The sequence below is a fragment of the Rhineura floridana genome, chromosome 14 (genome assembly GCF_030035675.1).
Source record: "Rhineura floridana isolate rRhiFlo1 chromosome 14, rRhiFlo1.hap2, whole genome shotgun sequence".
Lineage (NCBI taxonomy): Eukaryota > Metazoa > Chordata > Lepidosauria > Squamata > Rhineuridae > Rhineura > Rhineura floridana.
The window spans coordinates 4,629,126-4,650,102 of NC_084493.1; the positions used below are offsets into that span (position 1 = coordinate 4,629,126).

Here is a 20,977-nt window from a genome sequence, read left to right on the forward strand (position 1 = left end):
TTTATCTATTTATGCTTGTAAGATGATTCCTAATTGTATGCTGTACTGTATTTGAATTGTATTGCATATTGTTTTCTGATTTATTTATTTCTTGTATTGTTTTTTGAGTTTTGCTTGGTATATTGTTTTAATTAATCTTTATTTTGTATATATTTTAAATATTTTTTGTAAGTCGCTTTGAGTTTCATTTTGAAAAAAGTGACATCATCATCATCAAATGTTCAAAATAATTTGCAAGGTAGCAGTTGCCAACCTTTTTGTGACCTATGGGCACATTTGGATTTCTGAATGAGGACGGGATCCCCTCTGATCACTTTCCACCCTCAGAGACACAGAAAAAGCAAAAGTACATCCCACAAACGCTCCATTTTCCCAATAAAAACCAGATCCAACGGAATTGATCTGAGCCTTGAAAAGCACATAGAGGTGACAGAGGAAGTGGAAAAGAGGGTCACACTTCCAACTTCCTGCTTCAGCTGTATGCACTGTTCAAGGGAGAAAAATGTAACCACCCTTAGCACCTCATGGCCAAGAGGGCAGTGAGCTGATGGTGGCAGTTTAGGGAGGACTAGGTAAAGACCACAAAGGCACCCATGGGCACCACGTCGGCAACTCCTAGTGTAAGGGCTTAAATTGGTGAGGAAGAGGGGGCACAGCAGCTCTACATCCAATGGCTCTGCATGTGCCAGTTGTGCTTGTTCCATTCCCAACCTTCCTGCACTGAGCAGGAACGTTTTTGAAAGGGGTTCGTAAGCACATGCAGCTGAATGCACTTACAAGCCTCCTTGTGATCTGGAACCTGGTAATGCAGGATTATAAGCATGTCCGTACTTACAGGCCCCCTTCAGACCTTCCTGCTCAATGCATGGTCATCCTTCCCATCTTAAGACCTCCCTTGTTCTTTGAACTCATGAATACATCTTGCGCACATAGTTAAACTGTGGAATTTGTTCCCTGAAAAGGTAGTGATGGCCACCAGCTTGGATAGCCCTAAAAGAGGATTAGACAAATTCATGGATATTCATGGCTGCTTGCCATGATGGCTGTGTCCTCCCTCCACTGTTGGAGGCAGAATGCTTCCAAATGCCAGCTGATGAAAACAGTAGAAGGGGAGAGTGCTCTTGCGCTCAGATCCTGCTTGTGAGCTTCCCATGGACATCTGTTTGGCCGCTGTGAGAACAGGATGCTGGACTAGATGGGCCACTGGCCTGATCCAGCATCCGGGCTCTTCTCATGTTCCTTTGTTGGCCGTCAGTGTGCTAAATCACTTATTGTACTTATTGCTGCTGTTATGTTCTTGATACCTAGCTGTGAAGACGAGCAAATCGGCAGCGCCCGGATCTGAATTCCCAGGTAACTTTTAATGGCATCATTGAAATAATGACATTGATATATAAGGAGAGAGGTGGTGTAGGGCAGCACTTGGACGGCATCATCAGGCCTTTTACTGTGTGTTCTCCCAACATCTGTAGCTCACAATCGCAAATCCTCCTCCAACGATCCGGAATACCTCTGTAAATGGATGGGACTTCCGTACGCAGAGTGCAGCTGGGAGGACGAGGCCTTGATCAGCAAGAAATTCCAGCACTGCATCGACAGCTTCAACAGCAGGAACAACTCCAAAACCATGCCTACCCGTGACTGCAAGGTTTGCCGGCTCTTCACTCCCCTTCTTTGCTTTGGCTCTCAGACGGGAGGATTTTGCTCGTAACTTTCACGCCCTGCAGTTTCATTCAGCTGACTAAGTGTTAATGATCTCGCTGCTCCAGGTGCTGAAGCAGAGGCCTCGGTTTGTTGCCTTGAAGAAACAGCCTTCCTACATCGGAGGAGACAACCTGGAGCTTCGAGATTACCAGCTGGAAGGCCTGAACTGGCTTGCTCACTCCTGGTGCAAGTAAGTGAGAGAAGGTAGTGGTGGTGGTGGTGGGGATGGTCTGATGCAAACCTGGGAGTGAAGCATAGATTTTTCTCCCCTGGGCTTTTTCTCCTGGCTTTCCTCAGTGTGGTGCAGTCTGGGCTGGTGGAGATCGTTGACCTGCAACTCACAGGTGCCCTCTGTTGATGCACAGTCATAAGAACATGGGAAGCTGCCTTATACATCCGAGTCAGATCTTTGGTCCATCTAGCTCAGTATTTTCTGCACTGACTGGCAGCAGCTCTCTGGGGTTTCAGAATGGGGTTGTGTGTGTGTTTCTCCCATCCCTACCTGGGGACACCACTGGAGATTGAGCTGGGGACCTTCTGCACGCAAAGGAGATGCTCTATCACTGAGCTTGCAGCACTTCCCCGAAAGTCCATTTTTGGGACTCTTCCTACCCGTGTCAACTGTTCACTTACATTCGCCTTTGGTTCTGGTCCCACTCACCACTGGCATATGGCCCCTGGAAGGTTAATCATGAGGGAATGTGGCCCTCAAGCTGAAAAGTTCCCACACAATATCGTAGACAATACCATGCTAAACAGAGGCGGATTCCTTTGTGATTACTCTTCAAAAGCATGTGCTTTTCTGGACAACGTGCTGGTTCTGCATATTGGGTGACTGTGGCACATTTAATTTGTTATAGCTGCCCACTGAACAGAGTTGTTTTTTGGATATAATTGGTGGAGGTGGATGGGAACCACATACCTCGTTCTGAGCTGCTTGGAGGATGGTTTGGGTAGAAATGAAATTAATAAATGCCAAATGCGCAGATCTACTTTCTTTAAAAAAGAAAAGAAAATGGTGACCATCTGACCTGTGCTGATAACATGACTGTAGTTCTTATAAGGTTGTGTTAAGGGTTTAAAAATAAGCCCAAGGAATGCTCTAGGCTGCATGCACACCATATGTTTAAAGCACATCCCGCCTCTTAGCATCCTGGGAACTGTAGTTTGTTAAGGGTGCTGGGAATTATAGCTCCGTGAGAGGTAAACTACAGTTCCCAGGATTCTTGCTGGTATATGTGGGTACTTTAAACGTATGGTGTGTATCTAGCCCTCTTTAAGGAAGGTACTTTTCCCCCCCTGTGTTCCCAGAGAGCCAGTGTGGTGTAGTAGCTAGAGTGTCAGACTGGGACCTGGGAGACCAGGGTTCAAATCCCTGCTCAGCCATGAAGTTCACTGGTGACCTTGGGCCAGTCATTGTCTCTCAGCCTAACCTACTTAACCGGGCTGCTGTGAGGATAAAATTGGGAAGGAGAGAACCATGTTTGCAAGCCACCTTGAGTTCCTTGGCGGAAAAGTGGGATGTAAATTTCATAAGTAAATAAATAACTGAAGCAGATGCTCTGCCACTGAGCCATGGACCTTCCCTATGGCGCTGCATTTTGATGGGGATGATGTTGTTTTATGTGCTGCACCAAACTTGCATCCGTGAGAGTCATCAAGGCCCCAATAAACTTCCTCTTGGAAGATCTTTTATCTCCAGATTTTTTATGCCCGCTTGCAAAATATCTCACTGCTCCATCCTGCGAGCCTTCAGGCCAGTGGGGGTGGGGGGTAGAAGTGGGGAGTGAGTAAATGAATGATTGGTGTTGATCGTTTCCCCGTCTGCTCCTGTGTCTTTTCAGGAGCAACAGCGTCATCCTGGCTGACGAGATGGGCCTGGGGAAGACCATCCAGACCATCTCTTTCCTCTCTTACCTCTTCTATCAGCATCAGCTGTACGGCCCCTTCTTGATTGTGGTGCCCTTGTCGACGCTGACCTCGTGGCAGAGAGAGTTCGAGATCTGGGCCCCGGAGATCAACGTGGTTGTTTATATCGGAGATCAGATGAGCAGAAACGCTGTAAGCCTAAAGCCCAGGAAGCCAGGGTGATGGAGATGTGCAAAATGGCAGCCTCTCTTTGGGTGGGTTTTACAAACGTGCCTTCCAGTGCGTGGCGCAGGGTCGGAATCGACGCATTCCTGAAAGACTAGGCTGTCGGCGCGTTGAGCTCTGTGTAATAAGAGTCTGAAATAAATAATTGGATAATGATGTGTGCACTGGTTATCAATGAGCCATTGATCTATGCCAGCGGTTCCCAAGCTTCCCTCCCCCAGACCACTTGAAAATTGCTGATGGTCTTGGTGGACCACTTCCCCCCCCCCTTCCTGTTGTAGCAATTGTAATGTACTGTGTTAGAGGCTGTATATTTTTAAAGTATATTTTTATTGCTGCTTCTGTTGCATTTTATTGTATTCCATTATAAAACCAATATGAATATTTAACGTGGACGTGCCACAGACCTTGTGAATGCAGACCGTGGACCACTGGTGGTCCACAGACCATAGTTTGGAAACCCAGATCTGTGTCCAGCTTTTGAAAAAAAAGTGGCAATGCAAACTGCATTCTGAATCTGTTCCTGTGCAAGCCTGGGTTTGCATTGCTTCTCTTTTCTCCTGGTTATGGGGAGGGGAAGGTTTAGGGGCTGAAGCCCCACTAGAAATCTTACTTAGTTTTTTTAGGGCGGGGCTGGAGAACCAGTGGCCCTCCAGACTACAACTCCCATCATCCCTGATAGTTGCCCATGTCTAAGAACATCTTGAAGGCTACCGGTTGTCCACCCTTGCTTTAGGGACAGGACTGTAGCTCAGTGGTAGAGCATCTGTTTTGCATGCAGAAGGCCTCAGGCTCAATCCCCAATGGCATCTCCAGGTAGGGCTGGGAAAGACCCCAGTCTAAGAACCTGTCCTGTCGACAAAGCTCATGTGCAAACGTCTGTCTCCTCCTCAGATCCGTGAGTATGAGTGGATCCACGCTCAGACCAAACGGCTGAAGTTCAATGTGCTCATCACGACATATGAGATTCTTCTGAAAGATAAGGTGTGTGTGCTGCTGAGCAAGAGCAGGATTGTGTCTTTCTCAGTGGAAACTGGCACTCCTTCATGCCACCGGCAATGAGAATCTTCTTATGTTTTCTGGCTGTCCTCTTGCAAAATGCTGAAGTTCAGTGATACACCTTCAGCTTAGAAACTGTTAAATAGATTGCTGAGCAAGGATTTTAGCCCAGATCTTCCATTCTACTACACCACGATGAACTCTTATTTGTCAACGTAATTTCCTTCTCTCTAATGCAGCTCTTTCCTGGGTGGAAATACGTGGGAGCAAAGTACCATTTAAAAAGCAGCTTGTTCCCTTTATTTTATGCAAGGCGCCATGAAATGGCTAGAGACTTCCCTCTTTCTCTGAGAGGCAGAGCACTTAAGTTTAATCCTGCTCTGAAGTGGCCATTCAAGACATGGAAGTGAAGTATTTTGCTGCTAACCTGTGTATGAACCTCTGCTCTTTAGGGGAAAGATAAGCGGTTATGATTGCACTAGCAATCTATAGTGTGGCAGTAGTTGTAAGACTTGGATTCTGGGAAATGGTTATGAAGGCGAGAGGTTCTGTAACGCTAGACATGCTTTCCTGAAAATGGAAGGGGGACAGATCTCAGTTGCATGCAGAAAGTTCTTGGTTCAGTCCCTGGAATTTCCACTTAAAAAAAGGATCAGGTTGAAAGAGATGGGGAAGTCCTCCTTCGTCCTGAGACGTTAGAGAGCTGCTTCCAGCCAGAGTAGACAGTGAGTAGGCAGCAGGATGGACAGCGAGGCAACTTCCTAGAGCTATCTGGCCCAACCAGAACCCACTTCCCATTTAAACAGGTGGCTGTGCCATTAGCTCCTAGAGTTCAGCGATGAGGCCAAAATGGCGCATGGGTGGAGAGTGTATCCTAGAACTTTCCCCCGAATCCTCTGCAGCACTCCTGATTTTTTCCGTGGGGCCGATGTGCAGAGTATCCTTGACAAATGTAGAAAAGAGTTCCCTGAGAAGTTTGATAAACACTGAGTGGTGTGTGTTTTTATTATTACTGTTATTGTTATTTTGCTTTAGACTGTTCTGGGGAGCATTAACTGGGCCTTCCTTGGTGTGGACGAAGCGCATCGCTTGAAGAATGACGACTCCTTGCTGTACAAGACGCTGATCGACTTCAAGTCTAACCACCGGCTGCTCATCACTGGGACGCCCCTTCAGAATTCTCTCAAAGAGCTTTGGTCTCTGCTGCAATTTATAATGCCGGAGAAGTAAGCCACTTTGCTGTACATCGCGGGTAGTACATGCCCACAGGACAAACGCTGCCCCTTAGACCAGTGGGAAGACACACAACCAGCTGAGAGAGGTAGCAGCAGGGACATTTGGAAAAAGCAGTGTGTTGTGCATTGTGAGATACGGCGGAGGAAGCCCCCCCTAAGTGCAGGGATGGATATTCAGGGAAGTGGGTTGGATCCCACTAAGCTAAAGACATTTAGCAGTATTCATGTTCCACTGGGAAAATGTTTTGCACTAGTGGAATGTCATTGCACATGAGAACGCATAAGGAAGTTGCTGGTATCTTTGCTGTACAGAGTGGTATTCAATGCTAGTCCTGCTCAGAGTAGACCCAAAGTCATTAATGGACATGGCCAACTTAGGTTCATTAATTTCAGTGGGTCTACTCAGAGTAGGAATACAACCCACAATCTTGTGCAATGAGTTCCTGCTAGCGCATCAGCTCTGTTGGATTCCTTTGTTGTGCAACATTAAAACCCACCCATCTGCTAGTGGGCAGAGAATATTGCCTGCAACCTACTATCTTGAGCGTTCCTTCCTTATTTTTCTTTAAAAGGGTTTCTAGACCTTAAGGTCAACATTGGGCTTGCATGTTTCTAGCCCTTAAGGCAGCAAGGATCGGCTTGGATGTGTGTGGACAATGGCAGCCTTTGAAGTGTTCAAGCACAGGGCTTTGGTGCTCTGTGTTGTACACTTAAAACCCAATCATATCGCTTTAAATCATCACGGCTTCCCCAAAGAATTGTGGGAGCTGTAGCTTGTTAAGGAGACTCCCTATTCCCCTCACAGAGCTACAGTTCCCAGAGATCCCTGGGAAGAGGGGTTGATAGTTACCCACTCTGAGTAGCTTCCTAGCAAAGTCCCTCCTAGCACAGAAAATGAGGCTACCTGGGCGTAGAAGCGTGCATGTACGAGAGACCGTTAGTTTGTGTGGATACACGGGGGTGCGAATGTGTGCATGCGTGAGTGCGCGTACTCAGGGAGGCTGTCCAGATCAGGCTTTGCTTGTAGCTCCCTCCCTGCTTCTCTCCTGATTGTCCCTAGCCACTGTCTCTCCCTTCTGCGCTCTGCAGTTTCTATTCTTCCTTGCCAACCGTAACGAAGAATCAGCCATGGATCGTTTTGAAACAATTCCTTTTTGAACCTGCAAACTAGTTTAGTATTTTCAGTGCCCTTTGGTGTTTTGCGGGTGGGGCGGTGGGCCGAAGAGGGAGTCCAGACGCCTGACAGCTTACCTTCTTTGCCTCTCCTGTGCCCTGTTCTCGCCGCCAGGTTTGAATCCTGGGAAGATTTTGAAGAGGATCATGGAAAAGGTCGAGAGAATGGCTACCAGAGCCTCCACAAAGTCCTGGAGCCATTCCTCCTGCGCCGGGTGAAGAAAGACGTGGAGAAGTCTCTCCCGGCAAAAGTGGAACAGATCCTCCGTGTGGAGATGTCTGCCTTGCAAAAGCAGTATTACAAGTAAGTATCCCAAGTCGCGGTCAGGAGTTCCCAGGGGCCACAAGAGAAATTCTTGGTATGTCTCAGGAAATGGAATTAGGTAACGGTGCCCATGAGCCTGAGATCACATCCTTTTCCCAAGAAGAGGCTGTCTGCTGTATCTCTGTGCAATTTCCTGCTCTGGTTTGAGCTCCAATTGGTCACTTTTCCTAGAGGCTGGGCAGTTCTGCCCCATCTCTGCATGTGATTTGGAGTGCTTGGTCTCTCTTATGGCAGAGACATAGCAGCATTAGCCACCTTCGGGAGGTTCCCTGTTGCAGCTCTGCATGGGTTACTGCTAGAGGCACGTCCAGGCCAGTAACTTGTGCAAGAGTCCCATGAGGCAGGCTTCTGTGAAGGTCATTGTTTGTACTCCTTGCACCCTCTAAGCCAGGTTTTGCCAACCTGGTCTTCTCCAGATGTTTTGGACTACAATGTCCATCATTGGCGAAGGCTCCTCTAGGCACGAATCTTCACAGTTTTATAAGTGCCTCCCAGTTTTAATGCAGAAACAAAGAGCCTTTCAGCTGTCTGGAAAACACTGGGTTGCGTAACGTTAGGCTGTTTAAATAGCAAGAGTGGATATCCTCAAACTCCACGGCAAGGGCCATTAGAAAGATGGAATTTTCTTTCATAGTTACAAGCCTGCAACGGATTGTTGCAGTGTAGAGTGCTCCTGTTCAGCCATGTCTTCTTCTGGCATTCCAGGATACTCATTCTCTGCCCCTTTTTATTTCTACTTTCCCCCAGCCAGTAAGGTTTCCATGCCCACTGAGCTTGCTCTGCCCTCATCATCCTAATTTGGTTGTTTTGGAAGGTCACCCACACACATAACTTGAGTTTTTTTTCCTAAAGATTTTTTTTTTATTTCTGCATATCTTCCAGTACCTGTCTTTTGTGCATGGATGGTGCAGCTGTAGCTCAATAAAGACCTGCACTCTCCTCTGAACTTTAGAAACGGAGGGAGCAATGATCCTTACTTCCCTCAAGTTCAGTCTTTGTGGACTCACCGGACTTCCTTGATTTAGGATCATCTCTCCAGCACTCTCCAAAGCACCGTGCTAGCCACCCTTCAAGTGACAAGTTGGATTCAAATTAATCTGGCTTCCCTTTCCTCTTGTCCTGCAGGTGGATTTTAACGCGGAACTACAAAGCACTTTCCAAGGGAACCCGCGGGAGCACGTCTGGGTTCCTGAACATCGTGATGGAGCTGAAGAAGTGTTGCAACCACTGCTATCTGATCAAGGCTCCTGAGGAGAACGAAAGGGAGAACAGCCAAGAGATGCTGCTGGTGGGTTGCTGGTGGGGGGCCTTCAGTTGCATTGGTGGGCAGCAAGGAAGAAGTGCATTTGCCCTTGTGTTTACAGCACAGTTGCACCTTGGTTCTGAAGTTCTGCTGCGGCGAATGTGTACAGCAGAGACAAACAAACCGAAAAAAGCTACTTGTCCTTAACAAAATGCAAAAGTTCAGGGGAAAAAGGTTAAGGATAAATAGTGCAGAAATGTAAGAATTTTAATGTATCCAACAATAGAAGCAAGGTTTAAATACTTATTTCTCTTATTGAGAGAAATACATATTTTTAAAAAGTGCTTGTTGCCGAAATGCATCTGACCAAAACACCAAAAGAGGACTTTTTAGAAATATATATGTCGTGTCAGCTGGTGATACTAGTGCCGTTGGAATAAGTATTTAAAGTTTGCTTTTATTGTTGGATACATTAACATTCTTACATTTGTGTATTATTTAACCTTGACTGTGTTTTTCTAAACTGCAGCAGAGGCCACCAGAATCCCAGGCTGCATTTCAAAGTCTGTAGCTCTTTGCCTAACCAAGTGGGAATCCACAGGAAATAATCCCTGCCTAACATTTGTCTAGCGCTTTTGACTTTTCAAAGTGTGTTGCTTGCTGGATTATCTAGTTGAAATCCATAGAAGAACCCTGTAAGGCAGGGGTGGGGAACCATTTTCAGCCTGAGGGTCACATTCTCTCCTAGTCAAGCTTCTGGGGGCCGCATACCATGATGGGTGCAGCTAGATGCAAAAAATGAGCGGGGCCAGAAGCAAAAAGAGGCCCAAGCAACAGATAAGACTCAGGCCGCTTTCACACTGTAGTTTCATTCCACTGTTATTCTACTTTAAACATTCATGGTTTCCCCCAAATAATTATGTGAAATGTAGTTTGTTTAAGGGTCCTGAGAGTTTTTAGGAGATGCCCTCTTCCCCTCACAGAGCTACAGTTCCCAGAGTTCTCTGGGAAGAGGGATTGATTGTCAAACCAATTGTAGAATAGGGTCTCCTAACAACTCTCAGCATCCTTCACAAAGCACACTTCCCAGGATGCCTTGGGGGAAACCATGACTCAGCATCCTTCACAAACCACACTTCCCAGGATGCCTTGGGGGAAATCATGACTCTGTGTCCTTCACAGGCCACACTTCCCAGGATTCCTTGGGGGAAGCCATGACTGTTTAAGGTGGAACAAATGTATGGTGTGAATGTGGCCTTACTGTTGCACAGTAGGCTGCATTCCTGTTCCTGTACGCAACTCAGAGATTCTGCACACCCATCTCTCTCCATCCGGGGAAGCACAAGGCAGTCTCACAGGTCAAGGGCACGTTTCAGCCAGGCAAAAGCACTTGAGGAGGGCAGTGAGCAGGGCCCATGAGGAGGGTGGCCTGGGGAGAGTCCCAGGGACAGAATAGAGAAGTTTGGAGGGCCGCATTTGGCTCCTGAGTCTGAAGTTGCCCACCCTTGCTGTAAGCCAAGTCAGTAGCATCATTGCCCATTCTGCAGATGGAGACATGGAGGCCAATGAGAGATGGGCTTGCCTGAGTCTACCTAGTCAGTTAGCGGCCAGAGAATCGAGGTTTGAACCAAGGGCCTTCCTGGTTTGTATGCTCAGTTGGGGCTGGAAGCGCCATTTGGGAATGACCATCGTGTCACCTTCAGTCTTTAATCAGGAGCAGCGGGAAGCTCATCCTCTTGGACAAACTGCTGAGCAGGCTGCGCGAAAGGGGGAACCGAGTCCTCATCTTCTCCCAGATGGTCAGGATGCTGGACATCTTGGCAGAGTATTTGGCCATCAAGCACTATCCTTTCCAGGTGAGGATGGGATGGGAGGAGCAGGTTGTCAGCTTGGTTAACAGAGGATGGCATCAGATACAGTCCAGTTGTGGAGGCTGGGGGTAAGGGGCGAGGTACTCCTTATGCATCAAGCATAGGCCTCTGGAGGACTCCCGCCACCATCGGATTCTGTGGGCATGCAAAGACAGCAGAGAGTTCAGCTTCCTGAGAACTTCAGCTTTTGTTTCAAACTACGAATCAAGTTTCTAGAGCTTAGTGGCTGCAAAAATATGATGGTGTCCTGCCCAGACTCCGGGGGACGAGACTGGAATTCTTGTTTTATTAGAGTAACGGTTACATCGAAAGCAGTGCGCCTCATAGACCTCTCTATGCTGACTCACTACTGACTCTAACTAAGCTTGCTCTGCAGCATGTGAAGTAAGTTGACTCAGCACCCAAATCGGGGCGGCACTTTAAATAGGAAAGGTCTTCGCCCGTAATCTCTGACTCCTTCGAAGTTCCGCCGTCTGACCGACCCGCTTCTCGCGGCGTCTCGCATGGGGCGAGGGGGGGGTCTCAACAGAGGGGTGTGGACAATCCTTGCTGAAATCGTCTTAGCCAAAAGAACGGGAATGAATCAAACTGCCCCCTTTAGCTGAAGGTGAAGTGGAACTATCACCCCACAAGGCTCGTTTATTTATTTATTTATTACCATTATTTTTACTCCGCCCTTTTCCCAAAACTGGAACTCACGGCGGCTTCCAAATAAACACACATATAATTAAAAACATACAAAAGTCTAGATTAAAATCACATTAAACAATTTACAGTATTAAAACCATTCATACATACAGTTAAAATAATTCAAACTCAGTTTAAAACAATACAGTTAGGCAACAGCAATGCAGCACCCTTCAAGTCCTGTCCTTAACAGCTTTCAGTTCCAAAGGCTTGTTGGAATAAAAAAGTCTTTGCTTGCCGACGGAAGGACTGCAAGGAGGGGGCCATTCTTGCTTCCCTAGGAAGGGAGTTCCAAAGCCTCGGGGCAGCCACCGAAAAGGCCCTATCTCACGTCCCCACTAGTCGTGCTTGTGAGGACGTAGGTATTGAGAGAAGGGCCTCTCCTGAGGATCTCAGGGCCCGGGCAGGCTCATATAGGGAGATACGGTCTGACAGAGATAGCCTGGACCTAAGCCATGGCTCTTTGACTCTTGTAATGACTGTTCAAAGTAAATGTTCAAAAGTGACTGTTCGAAATAAATGGAGTAACAGTGGCAGAAAAAAAATGCAGGATCAGATACTTCTGCTGCTTTTTCCATAACTTAACACAGCATGCAGCTTTTGTTGGTGTAGCACGCCCTGTGCATGTTCATGCTGTGAACATAGGAGGCCGCTGAATTCTGAGTCTGGCCTCTTGGCCTCTCCAACTCAGTTTATCTGTCACGGCTGCCAGTAGCTCTCCAGGGCTGTCAGTAGAGTCTTGGCACCTGGGACCCTTGAACTGGAGGCGTTGGCTAGTTGGCCTGGGACCTTCCGCATGGGAAGTGTGCTCTCTGTCCTTTCCATGTGGCCTCTGGCACATGCCCCCCTTTTTTGGATATGCTCCTTGTTCTACAGGCAGCTCCTGGCTCAGGGCCTGTAATGGGAGCTGCAGAGTCAGCTGGTGCATGTTGACGCTGCCCGGGCACCGTCCCCTGCAGTAACAAGGTTATTTTTAATTGCTGTTATTTTTAAAGTGTTGCCTTGCTCCAAGCTGGTGGGAGATGTAGAGGCGTTTTTGAGTTTCTGGAGGATCTACAGCAGCAGTACCCTTTTTTTTTTTTGCAGGGGGTGGGTGGGGAGCGGGCATTGATTCCACAGGTGTCCTTTTACCTCATCACTGTTGTTCGTTGCAGCGCCTGGACGGCTCAATCAAAGGCGAGATCCGAAAGCAGGCGCTGGATCACTTCAACGCTGACGGCTCGGAGGTACGGTATTTGCAGCAGTTGGTGGGAGTTTTTGAGGGGCGGCAGGGTGTACCAGATTAAAGGGGCATCTTTGCAAAGCGTTTTGGTGTCTGGAAGGTGTGGAGGCCTACAAGAGGGAGTCAGAGATGGAAAGCGTTCCCATCTGTCAGGCTTAGTCCTCGGATCGCCGTGCCAATCTATTTTGCGGCTCCCAGCTGCATCAGATACATCTCTGTGCAAGAATCTACCCTCTAATTTCCCAAAAGTTTTCTTTCTCCCACAAAAGAAGCTACAATTTTCCTGTTTTGTTCTTGGGGCAGTTTAGAATTTTTTTTTTTAGAATTTTTGCGAGCACAGGGTTTTGAGCTTATCCTTACTACTTCATTGTGGCCATGGGTAGTTCCTCCGCCCCCAGTAAACATTTCTGCAGCCTTCCCAGCTACCCGCACTTCCTGATCTGAAAAAGCCACGTAGGAGGGGTTGCCTCATGACGCCCTCCCGTGACCTTTAATTGAAACGCGGGAAGCCAGGAAGACTGCAGAGTGAAGACCACTGCTCAGATGATTTGTAGAGTGAAAGAACATTCACAGACGGCCACCTGAAAAGTAAGGTAAGCAAGTCAAATATCCTACACCACACCCATGAGAAATTTAATTTGCGGAGAATGGTGAAAAAAGAAGATAGAGATAACATTTTTGGCACACTGTGAATCTCTTGCGGTATCAGCTCGGCCACCCCCTTTGAACAGAGCTGACATTGTTAAGGAAGGGAGGGAACCTGGCAAAAACAAGACAGGTTGGTCATAAGAATAAAGAGGTTTGTCAACAGGAGTTTTAGGTTTGTTAGGTCATTAGTATTGGGGGTGCAACAGCAGGGATCATTCAGATGGTAGCCTAGGGGACAATTCTGTTTACAGGTGGCCAGCTACCTGAGGGGACGGAGGTGGAGGTGTTGCCTAGCAACCAGCTGGGATGGCATGATCCATCCTTGCTGAGGTAACTTATGCTCGGATTGGCTATGTAGTTGTGAGGGAGTTTTCTCCTTTATGTTTAGTTGCTGAGTATCTTCCTGCTATGTACGAGGCCTGACCTAATAAGACGAGACTCCTTGCCAAAGGAGGCCCGGCCAGCGGTGTCTCTGACAACCTTCCACCAAGCAGGCCTCTGGCTCATCATATTTAGAAGTCAAGTGATGAAACTGAAATTGGTTTCAATAGGTTGTTTTTATTGACATTTTACTTTTACTTCTCCTTTGGGGTGCACGCGTGTGCCTGTCGAGCCGTCCTAAATGCCTCTGAGCCAGAGCACATCAACCTCTCATTATACGGCTCTGGTTAGCAACCATGGTCCCAAATAAGAAGCCCTTTGCCTCGATGGTGGGAGCGCTATTCTGAGATTCGACCCTGCCTCAAGGCATGCATGCATCAACGTTGTGACCCTTTTGTCTTGTGCTCAGGACTTCTGCTTCTTGCTGTCCACGCGAGCTGGTGGACTGGGAATTAACTTGGCGTCTGCTGACACGGTGGTTATCTTTGACTCGGACTGGAACCCCCAGAATGACTTGCAGGCCCAGGCTCGCGCTCACCGGATAGGGCAGAAGAAACAGGTGAGGAGGAGAGGTGGAGCCTCACTGGCCCATCCCTAGGGCTGCATTCACCACTGGATGACAGCAGCCCCTAGCACTCACAAACACCGTTTGCCAGTTGCTTTGCCTTCTAACAGTCCTAGTGTGATGTCAGTTGCACCATTGTTCTGTGTCAGTTGCATCTTAGTTCCACAAAAGAAGAGGGCAAGGGTAGGATACCAGTTGGGGTGATGGAAGGGAGAAGGGATAGTTCCTGCCCCCATTCTGATCTTGAAATCTCATTGGCTTTTCTTTTCTTTTAATGATTTAATAATATATGTCAATTGGATGCCTCCTTTGTTTTTTTTAAAGATTTTATTGAATTATAAAAGAAAAACATAAAGACAATTAGAGGATATATGTCAACGAATATTTGTTTTCACTGTCCCATTACAAAACCGTTCATGTAGTATTAACAGTTGAATGAGATCAGTGGAAGAGAACAGTTTTTATAAATCACAGTGATGAGGTCCACATTTCACACACTGGTAACAGGCAAAGAACTTTGTGGACCATTTGCAGAAGAAATGTTCTGGGTTTTTAGATCTTTTTGAGAGTTTTTAATTGTATGTTATTTTCACAGATAGTGCTGTATTCCAGACATTGTTATACCTCAAAGATCATTGTAAATCATGTAATGTCTTTAATTTTGGGGCAGTGGAAATTTAAGCAGCTACCAACAGCCACATTAATAATTCCTTTGATTTACTATTTTCTGCCTGATCATCCAGAAATTTTGGCAATGATAATTGTGGGGTCATTTGAATAGTGGTTTTAGTAATCTTAGTAATCTCCTGATATACCTCAGTCCAAAAATTATGAACAAGTGGGCTTTCCTACCATGCCTGATGTTTTGTAACCTCTCTGGCATTGGTGTTTCAAGCGAGGCTGTCCTGGGCTGCAGTTGGAGGCAGAACGATACCACCTTGTTGAAGTGGGGTTTTGGATTTTTACCTGCTGCAAATCAGCATCTCAGAGGGATGGTTAAAAATCCCTCCTTGCCTTATTTATTTGGGATATTTCCTCAATGGTCCCAGGGAAACAAATACAATAATGTTAAAATCGCAATTAGCAATAAAATTTAAAATTTTAAAACAAAATCAACTAGCACGATAAAATTAACAACAATTGCAATTAAAACAGACAGCAGAAGCAAAAATAAAATATCAAAAGGCACTTCGGCCCTCCCCAAATGGCTGGGCAAAGAGGTTATGTGTCTTTCTTTTGTCATCTAGATAAAAATCTTGTAGAGGCATCATGCATCTCTGAAGAAAGGCTGTTTCATGATGAAGGGCCGTAGCTTAGTAACAGCATCAGTCTTGCATGTAGAAGATCCCAGGTTCATTCACTGGCATCTTCAGGTAGGGCTGGGAGAGATTTCTGTCTGAAACCCTGGAGAGTCAATGCAGAGCTTGGAAAAGTTACTTTTTTGAACTACAACTCCCATCAGCCCCAGCCAGCATGGCCACTGGATTGGGCTGATGGGAGTTGTAGTTCAAAAAAGTAACTTTTCCAAGCTGTAAGTCAGAGTAGATAGTACTGAGCTAGATAGACCCAATGGGTGTGATTCTATGTTCCAGAGTTGTGGGGCCACCACAGAGAAGGACCTACTCCAGGCCCCCACGATGCCAACCTCACTCCACAGGAGGACTACAAAGAATGTTTCCTGTCTTAGCAAATGGGCACGCTAGAATGGGAGAAGATATCCTTTCAGATATATGAGGCCTATGTAATTTAGGGCTTCCTGTGTCATCATAAGCACTTTAAGGTCTGTGGGTCTCGCTGCAACCTCTGTAGAAAGAGAATTGTATGGTTGATTTGAGCCTCTCCTTCAGAAGCATCCACAGCCATCTAGAGCTGAGAATTAACAGAACTTGTATGCCACATAAATTGTAAATAAAACCTCTGAGCCGTTTACTTGGGCATGTATGTCACACCTCCACCAGCTTGCGGGCCAGAGCTCAGCGACAGAGCAGGCACTTAGCAAGCAGAAGGTCCCAGGTTCAATCCATGGCACCTCTAGTTAAAAAATAATAATTGGCTAGCAGTTCTGAGAAAGAAAGGCCTCTTGGTTTGAGGCCTCAAGCCAGTGGGCAGGAGGGGGAATCAGTGATCTCTGGAAAAGGCAGCTTTTATCTGTCCCCTTCCTCCATGCAGGTGAATATCTACCGCTTGGTGACAAAGGGGACAGTGGAAGAGGAGATTATCGAAAGAGCCAAAAAGAAGATGGTGCTAGATCATCTTGTGATCCAGCGTATGGACACCACTGGCCGAACAGTCCTGGACAACAACTCTGGCAGATCCAAGTAAGGGCTGAGGAAGGATATGAAGGGCAGGGGTGGGGGGCAGGAAGCAGATTGTCTGGGTACCACAGGCCCAAAGCAGCACGTCTGTCTTGGCTGTGTGTACCAGCCTTCCCCAACACGCTGCTCTCTAGCAGAGCCAATGTCCCTTTCCTGTTTGTTTCCTGCAGCTCGAACCCTTTCAACAAAGAGGAGCTGACAGCCATTTTGAAGTTTGGTGCCGAAGATCTCTTCAAGGAGGTGGAAGGGGAAGAGTCTGAGCCACAGGTGAGCTTAGCCCTAATGGCCCGTGGCTGACCCACACCTGTATGAGATGTGTTGTGGATTGGGGCTGTTCCTTTCCCCCTCTCTCTGCAGGTTGTGTCCAGTGTTAGTGCTGCTCAGAGTGCATTGTTTAAACAGGCCTTTCGAATCTGAGATTCTTTGCCAACCAGCTGCTGCTGTTACCATTATTGTTGTTGTCTGTTGCTATTTTCATTTGTTAGCTGCCTAATACCAAGTGGTCTCTAGGCAACATACCACAGTTTATTTTTAAAAAAATAGACAAATTTAAAACAGGAATCCTAGAAGAAAACACACACAATCAATAAAATCTAAAACTCTTCAATTCAGTGAGAGCCAAACACAGACATACAAAATAGCAAAAAAAAAAAAAACCTTCGAAACCCACACACACACACAAAATTGGAACAGCACCCATCAAGGGCCAAAGGCCTGAATGATGATGAAGGTATCTGCCTGGTGCCTAAAGATGGCTAGAGATGGTGCCAGGTGTGCTTCCCTGGGGAGAGCATTCCACAGCCAGGGGGCCACCACTGAAAAGGCCCGTATTTGTTGATATGTTTTAACATTTTAAAATATCTTAAGGAATGACTGATCCCTTATATCCTGGCCTGATCACTGGGATCTTTGGGGGAGCCCCCGTTGGTGGTTCCCCACGGCTCAGATGCATGGCTTGTAACTGCTAGAAGCTGTGCATTCAGTATAGTGGGGCCAGGCCTGTGGAAGTCTCTTCCAGCTGAGATTAGGCAGTCACCCTCCTTGTTCATATGCTGGTCTCCAACCATTATAATAAAGTCACTTACTTACCCTCCTTGTTGAACTTCAGACGCAGGACTCAGACTTTCTTGTTCCTGCGGGCATTTTAAGGGAGTGGTTGGTTTTATGATGACTTTATTGTGTCACTTGTTTTTATGTACACCGCTTAGAAATGGGATTGATTCCGCAGTATGTTTTAAGTAAATAATAAAATAAAACTTGTTGTATTGTTTTTTTCTGTTTCTGTACCGCCTTGCGATATTTGGTATGAAAGTGCGGTTTATAAATATTTAAATGAAATAATAATTAATCTTGTATGATGTTGAAAATGGTACATCTCTGTAATTTTAAAAGAAGCCAAAAAAAGCAAAGGGGGGGGGAGGGTGCCTCTGCTGTCAAGAGCTTGGGAAATGCTAAAGAACTCTGTCCCATCGAATGCCATCCCATTGGAGCACTTGCTGAGTTCTTTCTCAGCATTCAACCACGGTAGATTCTCCCTCGCTTCTAATTGCGGCGCTCCCTTCCCTTTTCTCCCCGTTTCCGACCCTTCCAGGAAGTGGACATTGAGGAGATCTTGCGGCTGGCTGAAACGCGAGAGAATGAAGTGTCCAGCAGCGCGACGGATGAACTGCTGTCTCAGTTTAAGGTAGGGGCGTGTCGGTGGAACGGAGAACACCCTCAGAATCAGTACAGGGGTGGAAAAGGACCAAGCGTGTAAAGGTGGGAAGGTTTCAGACCTTAGGAGAAGTACCCGCAGAAATGGGGGATCCTTTTTGCCAGTGGCTACAATTCTGAGAGTTCCCTGATGGTTAAACCACTCTGGGAACTGTAGCTCTTAGAGGGGAGTAGGAGTCTCCTAACAACTCTTAGCACCCTTAATAAACTCTAATTCCCAGGATTCTGTGCGGGAAGCTGTAACTTTTTAAAGTGGTATGATACTGCTTTAAATATATAGTGCGGATATGGCCACACACTCACACTCTCGCTCTCAAAGATACGATCCAGGGAAACGCAGAGCATGGCCTGTGAGGGACGTGGCCTGGGGGCCAGATAGGGAGTCCTGGGGCCCCTGAGATTCCCCCCATCCTTGCTCTGACTAGCAGTGATGTTCCAGCAGAAATCTTTCCCAGCCCTACTTGGATAAGCCAGAGATTGAACCTGGGACCTTCCTGTGATCTGGACACCATGTACTTCTCTTAATGCAAGCTGTGCTTGCATTGGCTTTCCCACCAGCTGCATCGCACTCCTGGCTCATGCTCAGCTTCTGATAAACACCTAGATCTGTTTGTATCTCCCCACAAACACAAAAAAAATGTTGCTTTGTTTTTGCATCTACATGCAAGACTTTACATGGACGACTCAGAAACTTCAACTGCTCCAAAATGCAGCGGCCGGATTACTGGCTGGAGTTTCCTTTAGAACTCATATAAGCCCTTTTTCAAAACAGCTGCATTGGTTGCCAGTTCGTTTCCGGGCCCAGTTCAAGGTGCTCACGTAGTGTTTAAAGCCCTAAATGGCTTGCGGCCCAAATATCTGAAAGGCCGCCTCCTTCCCTACTGACCTTCTCGGGTGTTGAGATCATCAGAGAGGGCCCTTTGGTTGCCAGTTCATTTCTGGGCCCAGTTCAAATTGCTCACATTAGCATTTAAAGCTCTACATGGCTTGGGTCCCAAATATCTGGAAGACTGCCTCTCGGGTGTTGAGATCAGTGGATGCTGCACAGTCTGCTGGGGAAAAGAAACAGCCGTTTGACCCTCATTTAGACTGAACAGGAAGATTCCTTCCCAGCCTTGTTTTGCTTTTTGTCAGGAGGGTCTTGAGCTGGTTCTGTCTGGAGGATGTTCCTGATGCTCCTGAAAGACCGCCTCGTTCCTTACAGACCCTCTCGGGTGTTGAGATCAGCAGAGGGGCCCTTTGGGTAGTTCCGCCACCTTCGGAAGTTCAGGGGGGATGGCCCGGGAGAGGGCATTCTCGGTGGTGGCCCCTCAGCTGTGGAACGCCTTTCCCACCAAGGTGCCTCTGGCAACTTCACTGTACAACTTTCGGCGAATGCTGAAGACGCACTTCTTTACCCTGGCCTTCGACACCTGAGATGTATATTTTTAGAACCCACCCTGTTTTCTGTGATGTTGTTTAGGTGGTTTTTAACTGTTCTTGATTATGTTTTTTAAAATTGGTGTAACCTGCCCTGGGACCTTTGGCTGAAGGGCGGGTAATAATAATAATAATAATAATAATAATAATAGAATAGTAGAGTTGGAAGGGGCCTAAAAGGCCATCGAGTCCAACCCCCTGCTCAATGCAGGAATCCAAATCAAAGCATTCCTGACAGATGGCTGTCCAGCTGCCTCTTGAATGCCTCCAGTGTCGGACAGCCCACTACCTCTCTAGGTAATCGATTCCATTGTCCTATGGCTCTTAACAGTTATGAAGTTTTTCCTGATGTCCAGTCGAAATAGAATAGATGAAATGTTGGGTATTGAATCTTGTGACCAGGAGCAACCGTGAGAGATGGGGCATAACCCCCAGATTCCTACCTTTTCGTTTTTTTAAAAAGAGTAAGTTTCTAACATTTGTAGAACCTGAGATATGAGAGAAAATGTACAAGCACTATTCTTCTCATTTTTCTGGTGAGAAACCAGCCTGCTCCTCCCTTTCAGTGTTTTACTTTGCCCTCTGTCCCAGACACCCGTGCTTGTGACCTAGGTTCGAATTCCTGCTCTGCCGCAGTGGCCTTGGAGATAGCACATGCACTTGTAGCCTCGGTTTCCCTTTCTCTTAGATGCCCCCCTCGTGTAGAATAGTTGTAAGGACACACACACACAGTCAGCGGAATCAGCTTGAAATATTTTTCAGTGCCATTGCGAATACGGTGGCGAGGAATGAAACTTAGCAGGTGTGTTTTCCTCGCAGGTGGCAAACTTTACGACGATGGAGGAAGAGGAAGCTGAGCTGGAGGAGAAGTCTCAGAAGGACTGGGACGATATCATCCCCGAGGAGCAGAGGAAGAAAGTGGAGGAGGAGGAGCGTCAGAAGGAGCTGGAGGAGATATACATGCTTCCCAGGATCCGCAGCTCGGCTAAAAAGGTACGGCCAAGGCAGAGTGTGTCCTCTTGGATTTGAGCCCAGACCAGTGACTGCCAAGCCCAACGCTCTGACACCTGAGAGCATAGGAAGCACCATGATGGATCAGGCCCATCTGGTCCAGGATTCTCTTCTCTCAGAGGCCAAACAGACACCTTTGGGAAAGCCTGCATTCGGCACATGCTCTTAGGCATGCAAAGGACGAGCTTTGCCACTGAGCTGCCATCCTTCCCTTACGATGTTGCCTCATACTGACCAGACCATTGATCCACCTAGGTATTATCTAGAGACCACGTGGCCTTAAAGGGCTTATCGCCAAATGCAGACTTAACACCCTGCAGTTGATAGAGGTTAAGGGACAACATAATGGCCAGTGCAGGACAAGCATTGCTT

General features: G+C 47.0%; 1 protein-coding gene across 5 annotated transcripts in view; it reads left to right on the forward strand.

Annotated features, from left to right (window-relative positions):
• The window catches only part of CHD2 (chromodomain helicase DNA binding protein 2), a 94,943-nt gene that overhangs the window by 49,629 nt on the left and 24,337 nt on the right, over window positions 1–20,977 (forward strand). For all 5 annotated transcript variants that reach the window (XM_061595932.1, XM_061595931.1, XM_061595933.1 and 2 more), the window contains 15 exons: window positions 1,309–1,353; window positions 1,473–1,648; window positions 1,770–1,894; window positions 3,549–3,765; window positions 4,693–4,782; window positions 5,833–6,023; window positions 7,321–7,509; window positions 8,656–8,818; window positions 10,477–10,629; window positions 12,486–12,557; window positions 13,992–14,141; window positions 16,317–16,465; window positions 16,633–16,729; window positions 18,054–18,146; window positions 20,414–20,587. In XM_061595932.1, coding sequence (XP_061451916.1) covers window positions 1,309–1,353; window positions 1,473–1,648; window positions 1,770–1,894; window positions 3,549–3,765; window positions 4,693–4,782; window positions 5,833–6,023; window positions 7,321–7,509; window positions 8,656–8,818; window positions 10,477–10,629; window positions 12,486–12,557; window positions 13,992–14,141; window positions 16,317–16,465; window positions 16,633–16,729; window positions 18,054–18,146; window positions 20,414–20,587 — 2,084 coding nt within the window. The remainder of the gene's footprint in view (window positions 1–1,308; window positions 1,354–1,472; window positions 1,649–1,769; window positions 1,895–3,548; window positions 3,766–4,692; window positions 4,783–5,832; window positions 6,024–7,320; window positions 7,510–8,655; window positions 8,819–10,476; window positions 10,630–12,485; window positions 12,558–13,991; window positions 14,142–16,316; window positions 16,466–16,632; window positions 16,730–18,053; window positions 18,147–20,413; window positions 20,588–20,977) is intronic.